The sequence below is a fragment of the Mastomys coucha genome, unplaced genomic scaffold (assembly GCF_008632895.1).
Source record: "Mastomys coucha isolate ucsf_1 unplaced genomic scaffold, UCSF_Mcou_1 pScaffold22, whole genome shotgun sequence".
NCBI classification, from domain to species: domain Eukaryota; kingdom Metazoa; phylum Chordata; class Mammalia; order Rodentia; family Muridae; genus Mastomys; species Mastomys coucha.
Genome location: NW_022196905.1, coordinates 230,202,492 through 230,217,220, shown reverse-complemented (window position 1 = coordinate 230,217,220; position 14,729 = coordinate 230,202,492). Strand labels below are relative to the sequence as shown.

Below are 14,729 nucleotides of genomic sequence, written 5' to 3'. Positions count from 1 at the left end.
AGCCCCATTGCCCTGCTCTGGCCTCCGCATCCAATAAGGCGACATATTCATCTCCCAAGATGGATGAGGAGGGGATGCCGGGGAAGCAGATCCACGGGCGGGGGAGGGGAAAGACTCTAGAGGAAAGGAAGAGAGAATAAACCAGCAAAGGAGAGCCTGGGATAGATCAAGATTGAAATAGGGCAGATCGGGGTAAAAGAGAAGGAGGGAGAAAAGGAAGACGATGAAACCGATGAAAGGGGGGTGGGCAGAGACACAGAAGGGGGAAGCAAAAGAATGAACTTTAAGAGAACGCCCCAGAAAAATAAAAAAGGATCAAACAACACACTAGGACTCAAAGAAAGAGAAAAATAAATGCCCCGGAAATCAAACATACAGAAAGTGTGAGAAATAGACAGGACAGGAAAAAAAGAAAAAGATCAACGACAAAGCTCGGAGCAGGTGGAAACTGGATGGTTTTGCAGAGAAAAAGAGAAATAAAACCACTGGTTCTCAGGGCCACGGTTTTCCTTCCATGCTGAGATCCCGGGAGCCTCGTAGAGCTGGCCACTGGAAGGCCAGTGGCAGGGGGCTTGGTCCAGGAGGTGCAGGCACAGATGGGCACGCTGGAGAACCTCGCGCTCCTTCTGGGGCTGCAGAGCCAGTTCCGCGGTGTACAAATCCGGCCTGGGGCCCACGCTGCCGCCGCCGCCGCCTTTCTGACCGGCGGCCTCTCTTAACTCCGAGAAAGAAGTTTGCAAAGTTTGCCCCAAAGTTTCCCGTAGCGTCTCTGGACCAGGGACAGCCTCCCGGGCCCTGACGGGCCCTGACGGCTTACAGGGCTCAGCCAGCGTTGCTCGGCAGACCTGCCGGCGCCCGGCCCGCGCCTCCTGGGATGCTCCGAGGCCGGATTCACAGTCAAATGTGAATTCCTCCCGGTGCTACGCCAGGCCATGCATCTGCAAGTCCGTGTGGCTGCTAATAGCGGAGAAAGAGAATGAGAAAGTGAGAGAGGGGGAGAGAGAGAGAGAAAAGGAAAAAAAATATTCTCAGCTCAATTTAAGTCTCATGGAAAGGGCTTACAACTGTAATTAAATCATTAAATTCTTGTCTACGCTTCACAGAGCGGAGAGAAATTAACTTCCCACCAACCTCATTTTCTATTTGAACATGAAATAATGATTTTCTGCCCGTCTAATTACAAAGCCAACATCTGATCAAGCCAGCATCCAGAGGGGATTATCGCATGCGCGAGTATTAGACCTCATTACCAGCTTGAGTGCAAAATTATTACATCTTGTAATTGGATGGTGAGATTTATATACAGATCGGCCCGGTTTCTGTAAGATTGTAATTACAAGCTTCGTTGGTTAGCTACTTATCAGAACTTTGCAGGAAAACAAAACAAATGACTGAGGAAAACGAGCGTTTCATTAACCTGTAACCCCAGCTGGGGGGTGGGGGGGAGAGCGTATGCAGCAGCGTCTGCAGGAAGCTGAAGGATGGCCAGCCCGCACCGCCTCTGGGGGACTCTGAGCCTTGGGAGGAAAGGGTTGAACTCTGTCCGGGCTGGGAGACACAAGGCTGCAGAGGCTCCCAACGATGGGGAACACAGGCACATAGCAGAGCTGGACCAGGGGAGGGGAGAGATGGGGGCTGGTGGTTCAGAGTGTGCGTGCAATGCGCGGTTCCGACCCCGAAGCTGGTGGGCCTCTGGTTACACATCGGGCACCCTTGCAGTTGTCCTCCAGCGCGCACAGCTTCGTGCGCCACGTGTCCTCGGAGGACACCTTTTCTGTATGCTCCTGGCGCCCTGAGCCCAGACCACAGAGCGTCCGCGGCGAGCCAGCGCTTTGTGCACTGTGCCAGTTGGGAGAAAGAGGGAGTGCAGAGGGAAGCTTCTGCCGGTCGCCGGCTGTTGCGCTCAGGTCTTTCCCCCAATCAACTCCGGGTGCACCTGCTTCTCCTTGCTCCCTGTGCGTGTGTCTCTGTCTGACCTAATCTCCTGGATTAAAAATCCCATGAAAAAGTCCAGCTATCCGCGGACTCGCGAGTTTAGACTAAGAGCCGAGTTCCACTGGCCTGGTCTTGTTGAGGAATCAGAGCCCTGCCGACTCCGTCGCTTGGGATACTGAGTCCTGGCGTGGAGTGCGGATTTCAGGGCCAGACCAAAGCTCTTCCCAGTTGGTCACGGGGTAACCGGTAGCTGTTTCTACCCTGGGCCTGGGATGTCTGGAGGGATCTAATTAAGCGAGGTTCTTAGGTTCAAGTCTGAGTCTAGAGGTTCACCCTTTGGGCCAGGGGCGGCCCCCTGGCCGGCGTGAGTCCTTCCTGCGAACAGCCTGGCTCTTCCGGTGTTCTTTCTCTCAGTCCGCAATCGGACACAACCAGGTCAATAGCTGGTTAATGCAATGAGGAAGGAGCGTCTCAGAGGCTCTTGTGTGTTGTTGTTGTTGTTGTTGTTGTTGTTGTTGTTGGGTGGTGCTGCGTTTTGTTTTTCTTTCCCTTCTGGAAAAAAAAAAAACGGAATTAAATACTCGTGCTTTCTCCCAGGCATGTACAGCGGAACCCCTTCGCCCACCTTCGAATCTGGCTCTGTCGCCCATTGGTCTGGTCCAGCTCTGTGTAGATAGGTCGTCCTGGCTGTCTAGAAAGACTCGCGGTCCTATATACAGGAAAGATCCTGGAAAATAGTGTCACCTCTATTCTACAACCCTAAGACCTTTTCCTGAGCAGGTGAGCCCTGGCTTCCTCTGACAGGTTTAACCAGAAACGGAATCAGGCTGGGGAAACGCACTCGAAGGCCTGAACTGATCCTACCGTGCCTCCTCTATCCAGACTCACCTAAAACCAACCTCCAGCATCAGGCAAGGAGGGCCAGGAAATGACAGAGAAGCTGCACGGATTCAATTTAGGAAGACTCCAGATGCTGACATCGAACTCAGAACTTGGTAGCTCCCCCAACTTCTGTTTGTGTTTCTCCCACTAATTTTCTGAGTTGGTACCTCCTGGAGCCTAAGGTTAGTGTGAAGGCCGGTGGAATGCAGCCAGAGGTGGGACATGGGGTCAAAACAGGAATCTACTGCCAGGGCGAAAGAAATTCATTCCCTAGCTGTATTCATACCAGAGCCCAGAGCAGGGCCAACCCGGGACCCTCAGATCCCTCCAAGGTGGCAGAATTCCGATTTGATTACTGAATCAGTTAGAGACCCAGGGGTGGTGTTTCTGCCTCTAAGCTAGAGCTCTTCGCTCTCCTACAGAATCGCAGCCCCGGAGTTGTCCAGGCTGCAGGCCCACAGCAGGCCTGGCCCGCGTGTGGGTCTCCGCTGCAGTCTAAATCGCTTATCTGGGAGCTACGGCTATCCTGGGAATTTCAGTGTGGCTTTTCACTGCACACCCTAATCCGTGAAGGTGGACACTTGAACACTAACATTTCAAGTTAGATTTAGAAAATATCCTACCATAAAACCAAAGTCTTGCTCCCTGTCCCCACAATGCACACACTCTTCTACGGCTCTGGGGGATTCTCGCCAAAAGAAAACACTGGGTCTGGGGTCCAGAGAGCGGAAAGGGGGGGATAGTGAGATGAACGGTCGCAATCGACCAAAAAAAAAAAATCACACCAACATAGAAACTTCTCGAAGAGCTTTCGGAAAGTTCTCGAAGCCTGGGCGATGAGTCTGACTGCTCCTCCCCCACCCCGTACCCGGGAGCTCCACCAACTCCTTGCCTGTTCCGCAAGACCACCTTAGGCATCAAACTCACTATAGCGAGTGAGGATTCTTAACAAGGTACCCCAGGGGTGTAAATGTAGCAAACTGCAGGGTTCCCCCGCCCTCCCCCTACCCCACACAGAATAGGTCTTTTAAAGCTCCTAGGGGCGGCACTCCCTACTCCCAGGCAGCACGTTCACTCTTTTAGCTGCTGGCTTAGGCTATGGAGAGCGTCCTAGGGACCAGAGCTGAAAAGTGCAAAGGGAGCCACCTGGGGAGGGGGGGCGGGGGGGGACGGGGGACAGCCCTGGAAGCCTGCCTTAGTCCAGGGTCCTGTCCCAACCCGGAACTACAACTTCGAAGGGGGCTGAGAATTGAGAAGTTGGAAGACCGAAGGGGCTAGATGACCCTGTACTAACCCGCCACTCGTGGTCTGGGCTCTCCCCTCCCAGTGGGGGCAGGAGGGGGCGGGAAGAGACTGAGTCCAGTCCCGCCCCGCCCCGCCCGGCGCTCTGTACTCGCGGGGGAGGGCCGCCTCGCCCAGAAGGCTCCCGGGTGATTGGCGACTCCAGGAGGAGACGCAAGGAAAAGTCGAATAAGAGGGCGCGACGTCAGACTCCAGATTTGGGAAAGGGTGAGGGAGGGGGTGGAAGGGCGGGGACGGACACACAGACACTGACGCGGACACACACCCCCCATCACAGGCATTCTAAGTGTCTTCAACTTTAGGTCACCTTAGCTTAGGGTGCGGAGACCGGGGAAGAGAGACTGAGAGAGTAAAAGAGATTGAAAAGAGAGGAGTCAGACTAGGAAAAGTGAAGAGAGCAGAGAGGTGAGCCAAAGCAACCGTGAGAAAGAGAAAGAGCAAAAGGAACCGCAGTTTCCCAGCGTCCAGGACTGAAAAGGAGCCTCGGGAGCGGAAGCGGCCAGGGGTGGGGTGAGGGGGGACGCAGCGAGGGGAGGGGAGAGAACAGGACAGGAGGAGAGTGCAAACTAGAGGAGGGCGAAGGAAGCGAGGCGCGACACAGCTCCCGGAGAGGAGGGCAGAACTGAGCGCCTAGCGCAGAGCGGCTCGCCCGGCCTAGAGGAGGGAGTGCAGCGCAGAGAGGAGGGGCTTGAGGCCCCGTAGAAATGTCAATCAGAGCCCGGAGCCCAGGGAATCTCGGCCAATCTGTTCGGACCTGACCTGACTCCTCGCTGCCGCCGCCGCCGCCGCCACCGCCGCCCGCCGCCGAGCAGATCAATAGGCGAACGCGGAGCGCGACGCAGCGCGGCCCCGGGCTCGTCCCAGCCCCCGATGCGCTCCGGAGCCGGCGTCCGGAGCTGAGCACGGCGGCTCGGGGGGCCGGGCCCCCAGTCCGTAGGTGCGCCGCGGGCCACCATGTCCTTCCCCCAGCTCGGATACCAGTACATCCGCCCGCTCTACCCACCCGAGCGCCCGGGAGCCGCGGGCGGAGGCGGAGGCGGCGGTAGCGCTGGGGGCCGGAGCGGTCCCGGCGCGGGAGCCTCGGAGTTGGCCGCCTCGGGGTCCCTATCCAATGTGCTTTCGTCCGTGTACGGGGCACCCTACGCCGCCGCCGCCGCTGCCGCCGCCGCCGCCCAGGGTTACGGCGCCTTCCTGCCCTACGCCACGGAGCTGCCCATCTTCCCACAGCTGGTAAGAGCCGGAGAAACCCGGGAGAGAAGGGGTTGGAGTTGGGGTGTGGGGGCAAAGTGAGCGTGCAGAAGAAAGCCGGGGTTCCGGCGGGAGGATAAAGGTGGCGACCTCAGGAGCTCACTCGCGCTCCCGCGCGCGTGTCTTCTTCCTTTTCCGTGTGCGTACAGGGCGCTCAGTATGAGCTGAAGGACAGCCCTGGGGTCCAGCATCCGGCCACGGCCGCCGCGTTCCCGCACCCGCACCCCGCCTTCTACCCCTACGGCCAGTACCAGTTCGGGGACCCGTCCCGTCCCAAGAACGCCACCCGGGAAAGCACGAGCACGCTCAAGGCCTGGCTCAACGAGCACCGCAAGAACCCGTACCCCACCAAGGGCGAGAAGATCATGTTGGCCATCATCACCAAGATGACCCTCACCCAGGTGTCCACCTGGTTCGCCAACGCGCGCCGGCGCCTCAAGAAGGAGAACAAGATGACCTGGGCTCCCCGGAGTCGCACGGACGAGGAGGGCAATGCTTATGGGAGCGAGAGGGAGGAAGAGGACGAAGAGGAAGACGAGGAAGAGGGCAAACGAGAGCTGGAGATGGAAGAGGAGGAGCTCGCAGGAGAGGAGGAGGACACGGGGGGCGAGGGCCTGGCCGACGATGACGAGGATGAGGAGATCGATTTGGAAAACTTAGACAGCGCGGCCGCTGGGTCGGAACTGACCCTGGCTGGGGCGGCGCACAGGAACGGCGACTTCGGCCTGGGACCCATTTCGGACTGCAAAAACAGCGACTCGGACGACAGCTCCGAAGGCTTGGAGGAGCGACCGCTGTCTGTGCTGAGCCTGGCCCCAGCGCCACCGCCTGTGGCCAGGGCTCCCGCATCATCACCTTCTCCACCCTCCAGCCTGGATCCCTGCGCTCCTGCACCGGCGCCCTCCTCCGCCCTCCAGAAGCCCAAGATCTGGTCACTGGCCGAGACGGCCACTAGCCCGGACAACCCACGTCGCTCGCCTCCCGGAGCCGGAGGGTCTCCTCCCGGCGCAGCCGTGGCGCCCCCGACGCTGCAGCTCTCGCCCGCGGCCGCCGCAGCGGCTGCAGCCGCACATAGACTCGTGTCGGCGCCGCTTGGCAAATTCCCCGCGTGGACCAGCAGGCCTCTCCCAGGCCCGCCGGCCGGTCCGCGGCCGCACCCGCTGTCCATGCTGGGCTCGGCCCCACAGCACCTGCTGGGACTTCCCGGAACCGCGGGACACCCCGCTGCGGCCGCCGCCGCCTATGCTCGGCCTGCCGAGCCCGAGAGTGGAACAGGTGACGAGGAAAATGTGGGGCACTGTGGGAGGTTGTTGGTGGGACTCTCGTCTAGGCTAAAGGGAAAGAACGGGGCTTTGGGGGGGTGGGAGGATGCACGGTGCTTCCATCTTTGCTCCCATGCGGGTGCAGCTGCCCTGGAGGCCTGGAGCCTGCGTTCTAAAGGCCTCTTTTTTCTTCCCTCTGTTTCCTACAGATCGCTGTAGTGCCTTGGAAGTAGAGAAAAAGTTACTCAAGACAGCTTTCCAGCCGGTGCCAAGGCGGTAAGAGACTCCGAATTTGGAAAGCGGAGTAGGAGACCCGTCGGGAGGGATAGGGAAAATACAGAGCCAGTGGCGGGAGCCCTTTGCCCCCTGGGAAGGGAGCGAAGTGGCTAGCAAACTATTTCTAAAAGATCCCAAAATCCTCTCTTCTGTCACTTCTTGTGGACCCATAGACAACGGTTCCATTCTCGGCTCGGATCGAGCACCTCAGGCAGGGCCTGTGGTACAGAGCTAGGGGAAGTCTGGCCCTCACAAGAGGCCTTGTGGAGAAGGCCTCTGCGTGATGTCCACTTCGGTCCAACCCCGGTCTCGAATTCTGATCTCTTTAGCTCAGCTTATAGTTAATACTCCCACAGCTAAACAATTCCATCCGCTCTGTAGAGTACCCCCTACCTAAGCGTCTCCCCATCTCTAAATCTCACTGTCTCTGCTTCCACTCTCTTCCAGGCCCCAGAACCACCTGGATGCTGCTCTGGTCTTATCAGCTCTCTCCTCGTCTTAACTTTTCAACAATTTTTAAATCGTTGTACTAATTGTAAAAACAAAATCGCTCTGTATAGTGACGAGTTGCAAGCATGTCTGTGTATGATTACCTTAAAAGAAACATAAACAACAACAACAGAAAAAGGACGAAAGGAAGAAATAAAGCCAGTCCCCCTCGCCCCCCCCCCAAGTCGCTTCCTGTCTCACTCCACATTTAGACTGTGAGGTTCCTTTGCTCTGTTGATTTCAGGTGGGGGGAGTGGGGTTACGGAGAGAACAAGCCTGTCTGACTCTTTTTGTATATACCGGAAAATGTACATATGTGTGAACCAAATTGTACAAGAAAGTATCTATTTTTTGGCTAAATAAATGAGCTGTTGCCACTTTTGACTATAACCGGCAGGTCTGTCACATGGACTGGCTAGTTTGATGCGTCTTTGGTGTTTTGGTGTTTTTCTTCCCCCTACCCCAGCCCACGCCCCCCCCCCAGCTGTTTAAAGAATCTACCGGAAAAGATGAGCAGCGGGGTCTGAAGACAGCAATGGCAGAAGTCCTCTGGGCATAGGTAGCCAGGCTAGAGCCTCTACAAGAAGGGGCGATAGGAGTCTCTGAGCAGAGACTGAACAGAGAGAAAGGGCAAAGACCAAAGAGAAAAATGGGGTTGATTCCTTACTAGGAGCTGGAAAACTAGGTTCTGTCCACGGGTCCACAAACGTAACCGTGGAGCCTTGGGGCCTTCTCTGATGACTTAGCAGAAAGACTTCGGGAAGCTTCCCTAAGCTCAGGGCGTGGGATGGGAGGCTCTCCCTCCCTGTTCTCTTCTGACCACTCACGACTGAAGTTTCTCAGCCTGGTGTATAGGGGCTGTGCACGCTCAACCTCGAGTCCTTTCACACCGCGCTTCCCTCTCCAACACCTCCCTATAGGTACAAAGGGCGTGGGGGATCTTGCGTGAGAAGCCGGGGTGTTCACGTTTCCCGCTTGGTGGCGTGTGACCGCGCTGGTGTCGGGAATCCAAGGCCGAAGCCAGGCAGCGTTTCCTCCCTAGATGCTCATTGAGCTTTATATACCCTGAGTGCCAGGAAAGGGGCTGCTTTTAGAAATCACGCGTGGATTCGGGGTCCAGCCCAGGAACCTTTGGAGCTGGGATTGTGTCAGGAGTCCAGTGGGCCCTGGACGAGTAAGAGAGGGGCGAAGGTGGCGTGGGTGTGGGGGTGGACACCACAGTGGAGAAACCTGGGGCTGGAGCTCCCTCTACAGGACGAAGGAGACTGTCAGCGCCCGGCCTTCCCGGCCTCCTGGTTCCTTGCTTGCCTGGACACTGCCTGCCAGGCTTGCCCAAGTTTGACTCTTGGAAGTGGAGAGTCACATTAAGGATAGTGACCTTGGGGTTCGAAGTGGGGGCACCTTTGAGGCCCTCCTGTCTGGCCCTTTAGATTTTCGGGATAGCCAGGCACTTGCATTGGAGCTGCAGAGCAGGGCTCATGAGCATCGTGGGCACTGTTGGAAGGTAGAAAGAGCTTACAGTCTGGATCAGCTTACAGTCTGGATCAGGCACAGTTAACACTGTGAGCCTGCATGCGAAGGCCGCCGGTGTGTATGGGCCCACGAGGTGAGGACACAGCTGCCAGAGACACGGGAGACCTAGGGCTCTTCTTGTAAGAAGGTGGGTGCTCAGAGGAAAGAAGTTCCCAGAACACAGGCAGACCCCTAGTAAAGACAAGAACATCGACAGCGGGGGTGAGAGGCCTGAGATATTCGTACAAGCACCTCTTCTGTTTGCGGAAGGTGTTTCAGGGGTTCGAGGTCTTTCACGGGTGAAGCATTGAAGCTCCATCTTCTTAGGTCATGCATGTGAAGTCAGTACCCCAGAACAAGGGTCAAGGCTCTGGTTAGCACCATGAGTGTCTGTATAAGGGTACCCTAGCTCCTGCCTCCTGGGCTTAGCCCTGACCACACTGGCTGATCATTTCCTTCCCGGGGAAAGCCACGGGCAGCCAATTCACTTCTTTGGGTTCCTTTTCACCAGCTGTCTGCTTCACAAGGTGAGAATGAGAGAGGGCATCTGCCCATGCTCATGCTTAAGTAGGGGTGTCCAGCCGCTTGCAGGGGCTTAAACTAAATAGCCTCAGTTCTCAGGGGTACCTGCTTCACCCCTTCCCTTTGCCCAGAAGAGTGAGGTGGCTTCCTTTAGGAGGCTCAAGAGCCTCTGAAACCAGCTTCGCCATGAAAACAAGAAACTTCCCAGGGGAAAAGTGACCTTGGTGGCCACAGCAGAAGTCTTCTGGGAGGAGCCCCGAGGGAGAGGAGTTTCATCAGTGGGAGGGCGATGGGTGGACAGAGGGTTTTCCTCCAGTGAAACTTCTGGAACTGCCCAGCCTGTCTAGCTTAAACGCACAGCAAATGGAGGCACCAGGGAGGCACCAGCCCCATCCTGGGGCATGGCTCATGCAGTGTGTGCTTCAAACGCCACTCATCCCAAGTTGACCTCAGTAGACCAACTCAACCAAAGCAAAGCAGAATATCCAAAGGTCCCACGAACTTCCTCCATTCCTTACTACTGACTCCTAAAATCGAGGAGGAAGGCTAGAGAAGACAGAGTGGCAGAGGTAAGAAGTGGAGTACGTCTTGTCCCTGACACTGCTCCAATCAGAAGTGAAATATGTCAGCTCCACACTAGGAAGGGCCTCGGCTATTCAGCTGGTTTCTCAGAGCCCGCCAAAGTGTGTGTGGGATCCACTACACTGGAGACACTGCTTTCCCCAGTATCTTCATAGAACTGGGAGGGGACAGTGCCTGCCAGGGCCAGAGACCCCAATGAGAATAAAATTACCCTCCAGGTGACTGTCCACCTGCACATTAGTATTTTCTAACTAAATTGTCTTCTGGGGGGATGGGGACTTCAAGGCAGGAAGAAAAACAATCCAATCTCCAGGTGACAGGAAGGACCAAGGGTTAGTACATGAAACACCACTCACGCCAGGATCAAAGAGGGGACAAACCCCACCTACTAGATAGTATTCTATAGGCACATGGAGGACAGGGAGGCCCAAAGATGTGTCAGTCACTGGCTCACGTGTTTTTGGGAAAAGGTAGCCAGAGAGACCAATGCATGGGTAAGAACTGTGTGTCAGATATCTTCTGGTTTGAGTTTAGTGGGAGGTTTTGCCAGGACTCTTCTTTTGGGACTGACTCCTTCAAGAAACATCGTCTCCTTCCTGGAATTCTTGGTTACATGCCTCCCCCACCCCATAGATCAAAAATAGGCAACTACAAGTATGTAAAAATTGTGTCTGTATTTGAAGCTAACTCTAACTTGGGTAAGGACAAGTCTCATACTTCTTAGGCCTCACTTTGAGCAGCCAGGAAAAGTGGATTTGACAGACGTGGCCACACTTCCTTGCAAATCCATCAATGGTTAGGATTGATTCCTAAAAAGGAAGAGTGAGCCCAAAGATAATTATGGGTTAAGGGGACCCCGTATACCACCAGATATTCTTTCCTGATCAGAACTGGCCACTGTCATTTGATCCACCCATGTAGCTTAACCACATTAAAAATGTCTCCCTGTTGTAGGATTGTTCCTAGGAACAACCTAGGAGCAGCCTCAGGTCCCTTAAAAGGTGAGGTCTCTGGACAGCAAAAAGAAAGAAACAAACAAACCCCAAAGTAGGGAGAAATAGGGAAAGGTTTTAGGACTAGCACTGTAATCCCCAACTAAGCCATCTTGTCTCCTGGGCTATTTGACAATGTCCTCAGAGGAGTAAAGGACTACAACCAGTGGAATTGGAACTGTTACCTTGAGCACAGAGGCCAGAGTCACTCCTCAAGGTCTCTTTTGGACACAAGAATGAGCCAGGTAAGTCTGTCGCACTGCCTCCAGATGGTCCTCTGAACCAGGGTGAAGGCTGCTGGGTATTGGGTGTGACGTAGATGCCAGTAGTGCTGAAGCTAAGGGACAATGGACACAAGGCGACAAGGCACGCTCAGCAGTTACCTTCTCCCAAAAGCCACAGCTTGGTGAAGGAAATACCAAACCAGGCTGCTAAGTGGAACGCCTTTGTCCTTTAAAGGCTTTTGGTCTTAGGAACCAGGGATGAGAGGTAGCCAACAGGAAGCGAACTATATGAGCTTCAGATAAAACAAGAGTGGCTCTTAGGTCAATTCTGGATGAAGTCTTTTTCAACGAAGGTGGCAAAGAGGAGGCCCGTCCAAGGAGGGCATGGCTCTAAAATGTTGGCAAAACGTGTAGTTCGGGCCTAGAAATTACTGCCATTCTTCAGCCACCGCTGTGATGTCTTCCAAGAACAAAACCAAATCCATTTAGTTATGTGCTTAGTTCCCCCTCCCTGCCCCGCCCACTGGCCAGGGAGTTGGAGGGAGAAAGAGAGTCAGAGAGAGAGACAGAGAGAGACAGGGACAGAGAACACACATATGAGTCTCATGTCACAGAGCAGGACAAAGACAAAGGTAGGGGCAAATCTAACTCCCGGCCTGTAGCCTGGCCTGGCCTGGCCTGGCCGTAGAGGCTGTGATGTCATGTCTTTTGTGCCTGTGACAGTCCTGCATTCTCTCACTACACTAGGCCGTTAACAAGTGGGCTGCAGCCCTCCAGGGCCTTTAGCGTGCACTCATCTGGCAACTGTGCTGCCCCCAGACGCTCAGATTTATTTTGCCAAAGTTACAGGGCAATTATGGAAATGTGCCCTTTGAAGCCAGCCTGATTTCTCTTTATTTTCTTCTCCCTGACAGAGCAGAACAGAGCTTCTCTGCCTCTCTCTCTCTCTCTCTCTCTCTCTCTCTCTCTCTCTCTCTCTCTCTCTCTCTCTCTCTCTCTCTCTCTCTCTCTCTCCCCCTAATAATTCTTACATAGTGAGAGCTTCTAGGGGCAATGTTGGGGGGAAAAATCCTTCTAAGTAGCATCTAAATTGTGTGGATATGAAATAGCATCAATTTAACTTTCATGCTGTGTTTTGTGTTTTAAGTGGGGAGCTCCAGGCCATGAAAAGGCAAAGGTATCAGGGGGAGTGAGAGGTAAACGCTGCTGCCTAGACTCTGGACTCTGGACTCTGGACTCTGGACTCTGGACTCTGCCGCATCTGAATCCTTTACTTATAGGAGGGCAGATGACCCACTGGGGCAGACTAGTCCCCAAAGTACCCTGTTCTGTCCCTGAAATCTTAGCTCCACAAAAACCGTAGTAGCCAAGGGCCTTTGTTCTTGTACCTGGGGAAGAAGACCTCCCTACACTTCTCTTGTAGATGCTAATGCCAAGAGCAAGCAGCAAAAAAAAAAAAAAACGTGGCCACAGATGCCAGTGTAAATCACGCCATTGGGCCTAGTAAATACTGCTATTCCTCAGCTACCACCAGGTCTCCTAAGAACAAAAACTTGCTCTTACTCAGTAGCCCCAGGTTTCATGGCTTTATAGACTTGTCAATGGGACACGGAATCTGGGGCCTCTGTGTGAAGTGACCCCGTGTGTTTCTGGCATTGGGGTGTTGAATGAAACGAGTCTGGAGTGAGATGGTATGGATGGAATGGGCTCCGAGGATGCCTGTGAAGGGTCATGATGGGGCTCCATGACTGGGGTCACCTAGTGTCTGTGGCCTCCATCTCTACTTTTTAGAAAATAACTTTGAAGTTTCTTTGTCCCTGTGGTCACTTGCTCCTTCCTCCCTGCCCTCCTGCCTTCAGAAGATCTGCTCCTGATACAGACTGACCCCAGGACTAAGGAGCCTGCCCACCCCTCCCCGACTACCTACAGCAGAGGCCACCCTCCAGCTCACTCTCCTCCTTGCTTTTTGTTTTATTTGCATTTGATGTTGACATGGGGCCTCAACGTGTAGCCCATGCTGGCCTCCAACTCAATATGAGGATGACCTTGAACTGCTCATTTTCCTGCCGTTACCTCCTAAGTGCTGGGACTACAGGCCACCTCTCTAGCCTCCGAGCTGACTTTACAGACTAAAGTAACGTGGAATTGAGTAAGTTGGCAAAGGACTTCTCAGGTAACACCTCCTTCAGGATTACATTCCCAGTGACCTCACCAACTCTCCCCGGGCCTAGGCTTAAAGATTTACATGGGCTTCACTGGTATGTCAGCTAGAAAGCAACCCTTCTTCAAAGGATCTTGGAAGGGATGTTTAAGATCCAAACGATGGGCTCGGCAGGTGAAGCCACCCACTGCCAAGCCTGACAACTTGAATACAGTGCCCAGGGCCTCTCTAAATTGTCCTCTGACCTCCACTCTTACTAATTCTTTTTTTTTTTTCAACACAGGGTTTCTCTGTGTAGCCTTGGCTGTCCTGGAACTCACTCTGTAGACCAGGCTGGCCTCAAACTCAGAAATCAGCCTGCCTCTGCCTCCCAAGTGCTGGGATTAAAGGCGTGCGCCACCACTGCCCAGCCACTCAAACTAATTCTAACATACAATTCTACGTAGTTAATTTTCTTATTGATTTCAACAACTGCCTGACATAATAGGTGCTACTGCCCTCATTTTGTAAATTGATGGATCCAGGCTCAGCCACTTGCACAACATGACCAATAAATGGAAAAGCCAAATCCTGACTCGGGGCTTCGTGGTTCCAGAGTGGGGTGCTGGCACAGTTCTTGCATCTGGGTGTGGAGCAGATGGCTCTCGGCACTCCGAGTTGTCCCATTCCTTCCCACTTCCTGACATAGCTGATGTTCATGGGCCTAACACGCCTGATAAGACTCCAACCGCATAGTTCTTACTGAATCCCATCCACTTCTACAGTGAAGAAAGGGACGCAAGGCCATTTGAGTGGCTGTGCCAGAGGGTGGCCCTGAACTCTTGCCATGTTCTCCACTTTGTCAGTAACTTTGGGTCAGGATGTAGGTCTTTGCCCACCTCTTTAACCCTTTCTCATGCCCAATCCTTGTGTATAGGCACACATCAAGGCTTTCCCCTGAGAGCAGGATAAAGTCTACCTACCACAATAGAATACTCATCCTACTCCTAGATCTGCTGTTTAGCAAGGGTCCTGGGCCCATCAACACTGTGTGGGAGCTCAGCTCACTCCCAACCCTCCTAAATCTGAATCTGCCTTTGCAATGGAGAGGTCTGGGTGAGTACCGCACTTGTGCACCCCCTGCCCTCTAGAAGCTCCCCAACAAGACATGTGACCACAGCAGCACGGAGCCAAGCTGGAATTATCCGAGACTGGGGGCCTCTCCAGGAATACAGCATAGGGCTAGGATGGAGGGAAAGACAAAGAAATGAGACAAGTCAGGAGAACTTGCACCAGCAGAACTAGACTCGTTTGTTGGTGGCTATGAGTGACACTGGCCAGCCCCTTGTGCCCATCACCTATG

General features: G+C 54.3%; 1 protein-coding gene across 1 annotated transcript; it reads left to right on the top strand.

Annotated features, from left to right (window-relative positions):
- The first annotated feature begins 4,329 nt into the window (after positions 1-4,329).
- Irx3 (iroquois homeobox 3) lies at positions 4,330-7,805 on the top strand. Its single transcript, XM_031340850.1, has 4 exons — positions 4,330-5,349; positions 5,517-6,642; positions 6,839-6,905; positions 7,353-7,805. Exons 1-4 carry the CDS (start codon positions 5,074-5,076, stop codon positions 7,405-7,407), a joined length of 1,524 nt encoding a protein of 507 aa, XP_031196710.1. The 5' UTR covers positions 4,330-5,073; the 3' UTR covers positions 7,408-7,805.
- The last annotated feature ends 6,924 nt before the right edge of the window (positions 7,806-14,729 follow it).

Coding starts and splice junctions, on each gene's coding strand:
- Irx3 (XM_031340850.1), top strand. CDS start 5,074: ATGTCCTTCCCCCAGCTCGGATACCAGTACATCCGCCCGCTCTACCCA. Junction 5,350..5,516: donor TGCCCATCTTCCCACAGCTG/GTAAGAGCCGGA, acceptor GTGTGCGTACAG/GGCGCTCAGTATGAGCTGAA. Junction 6,643..6,838: donor CGAGCCCGAGAGTGGAACAG/GTGACGAGGAAA, acceptor TGTTTCCTACAG/ATCGCTGTAGTGCCTTGGAA.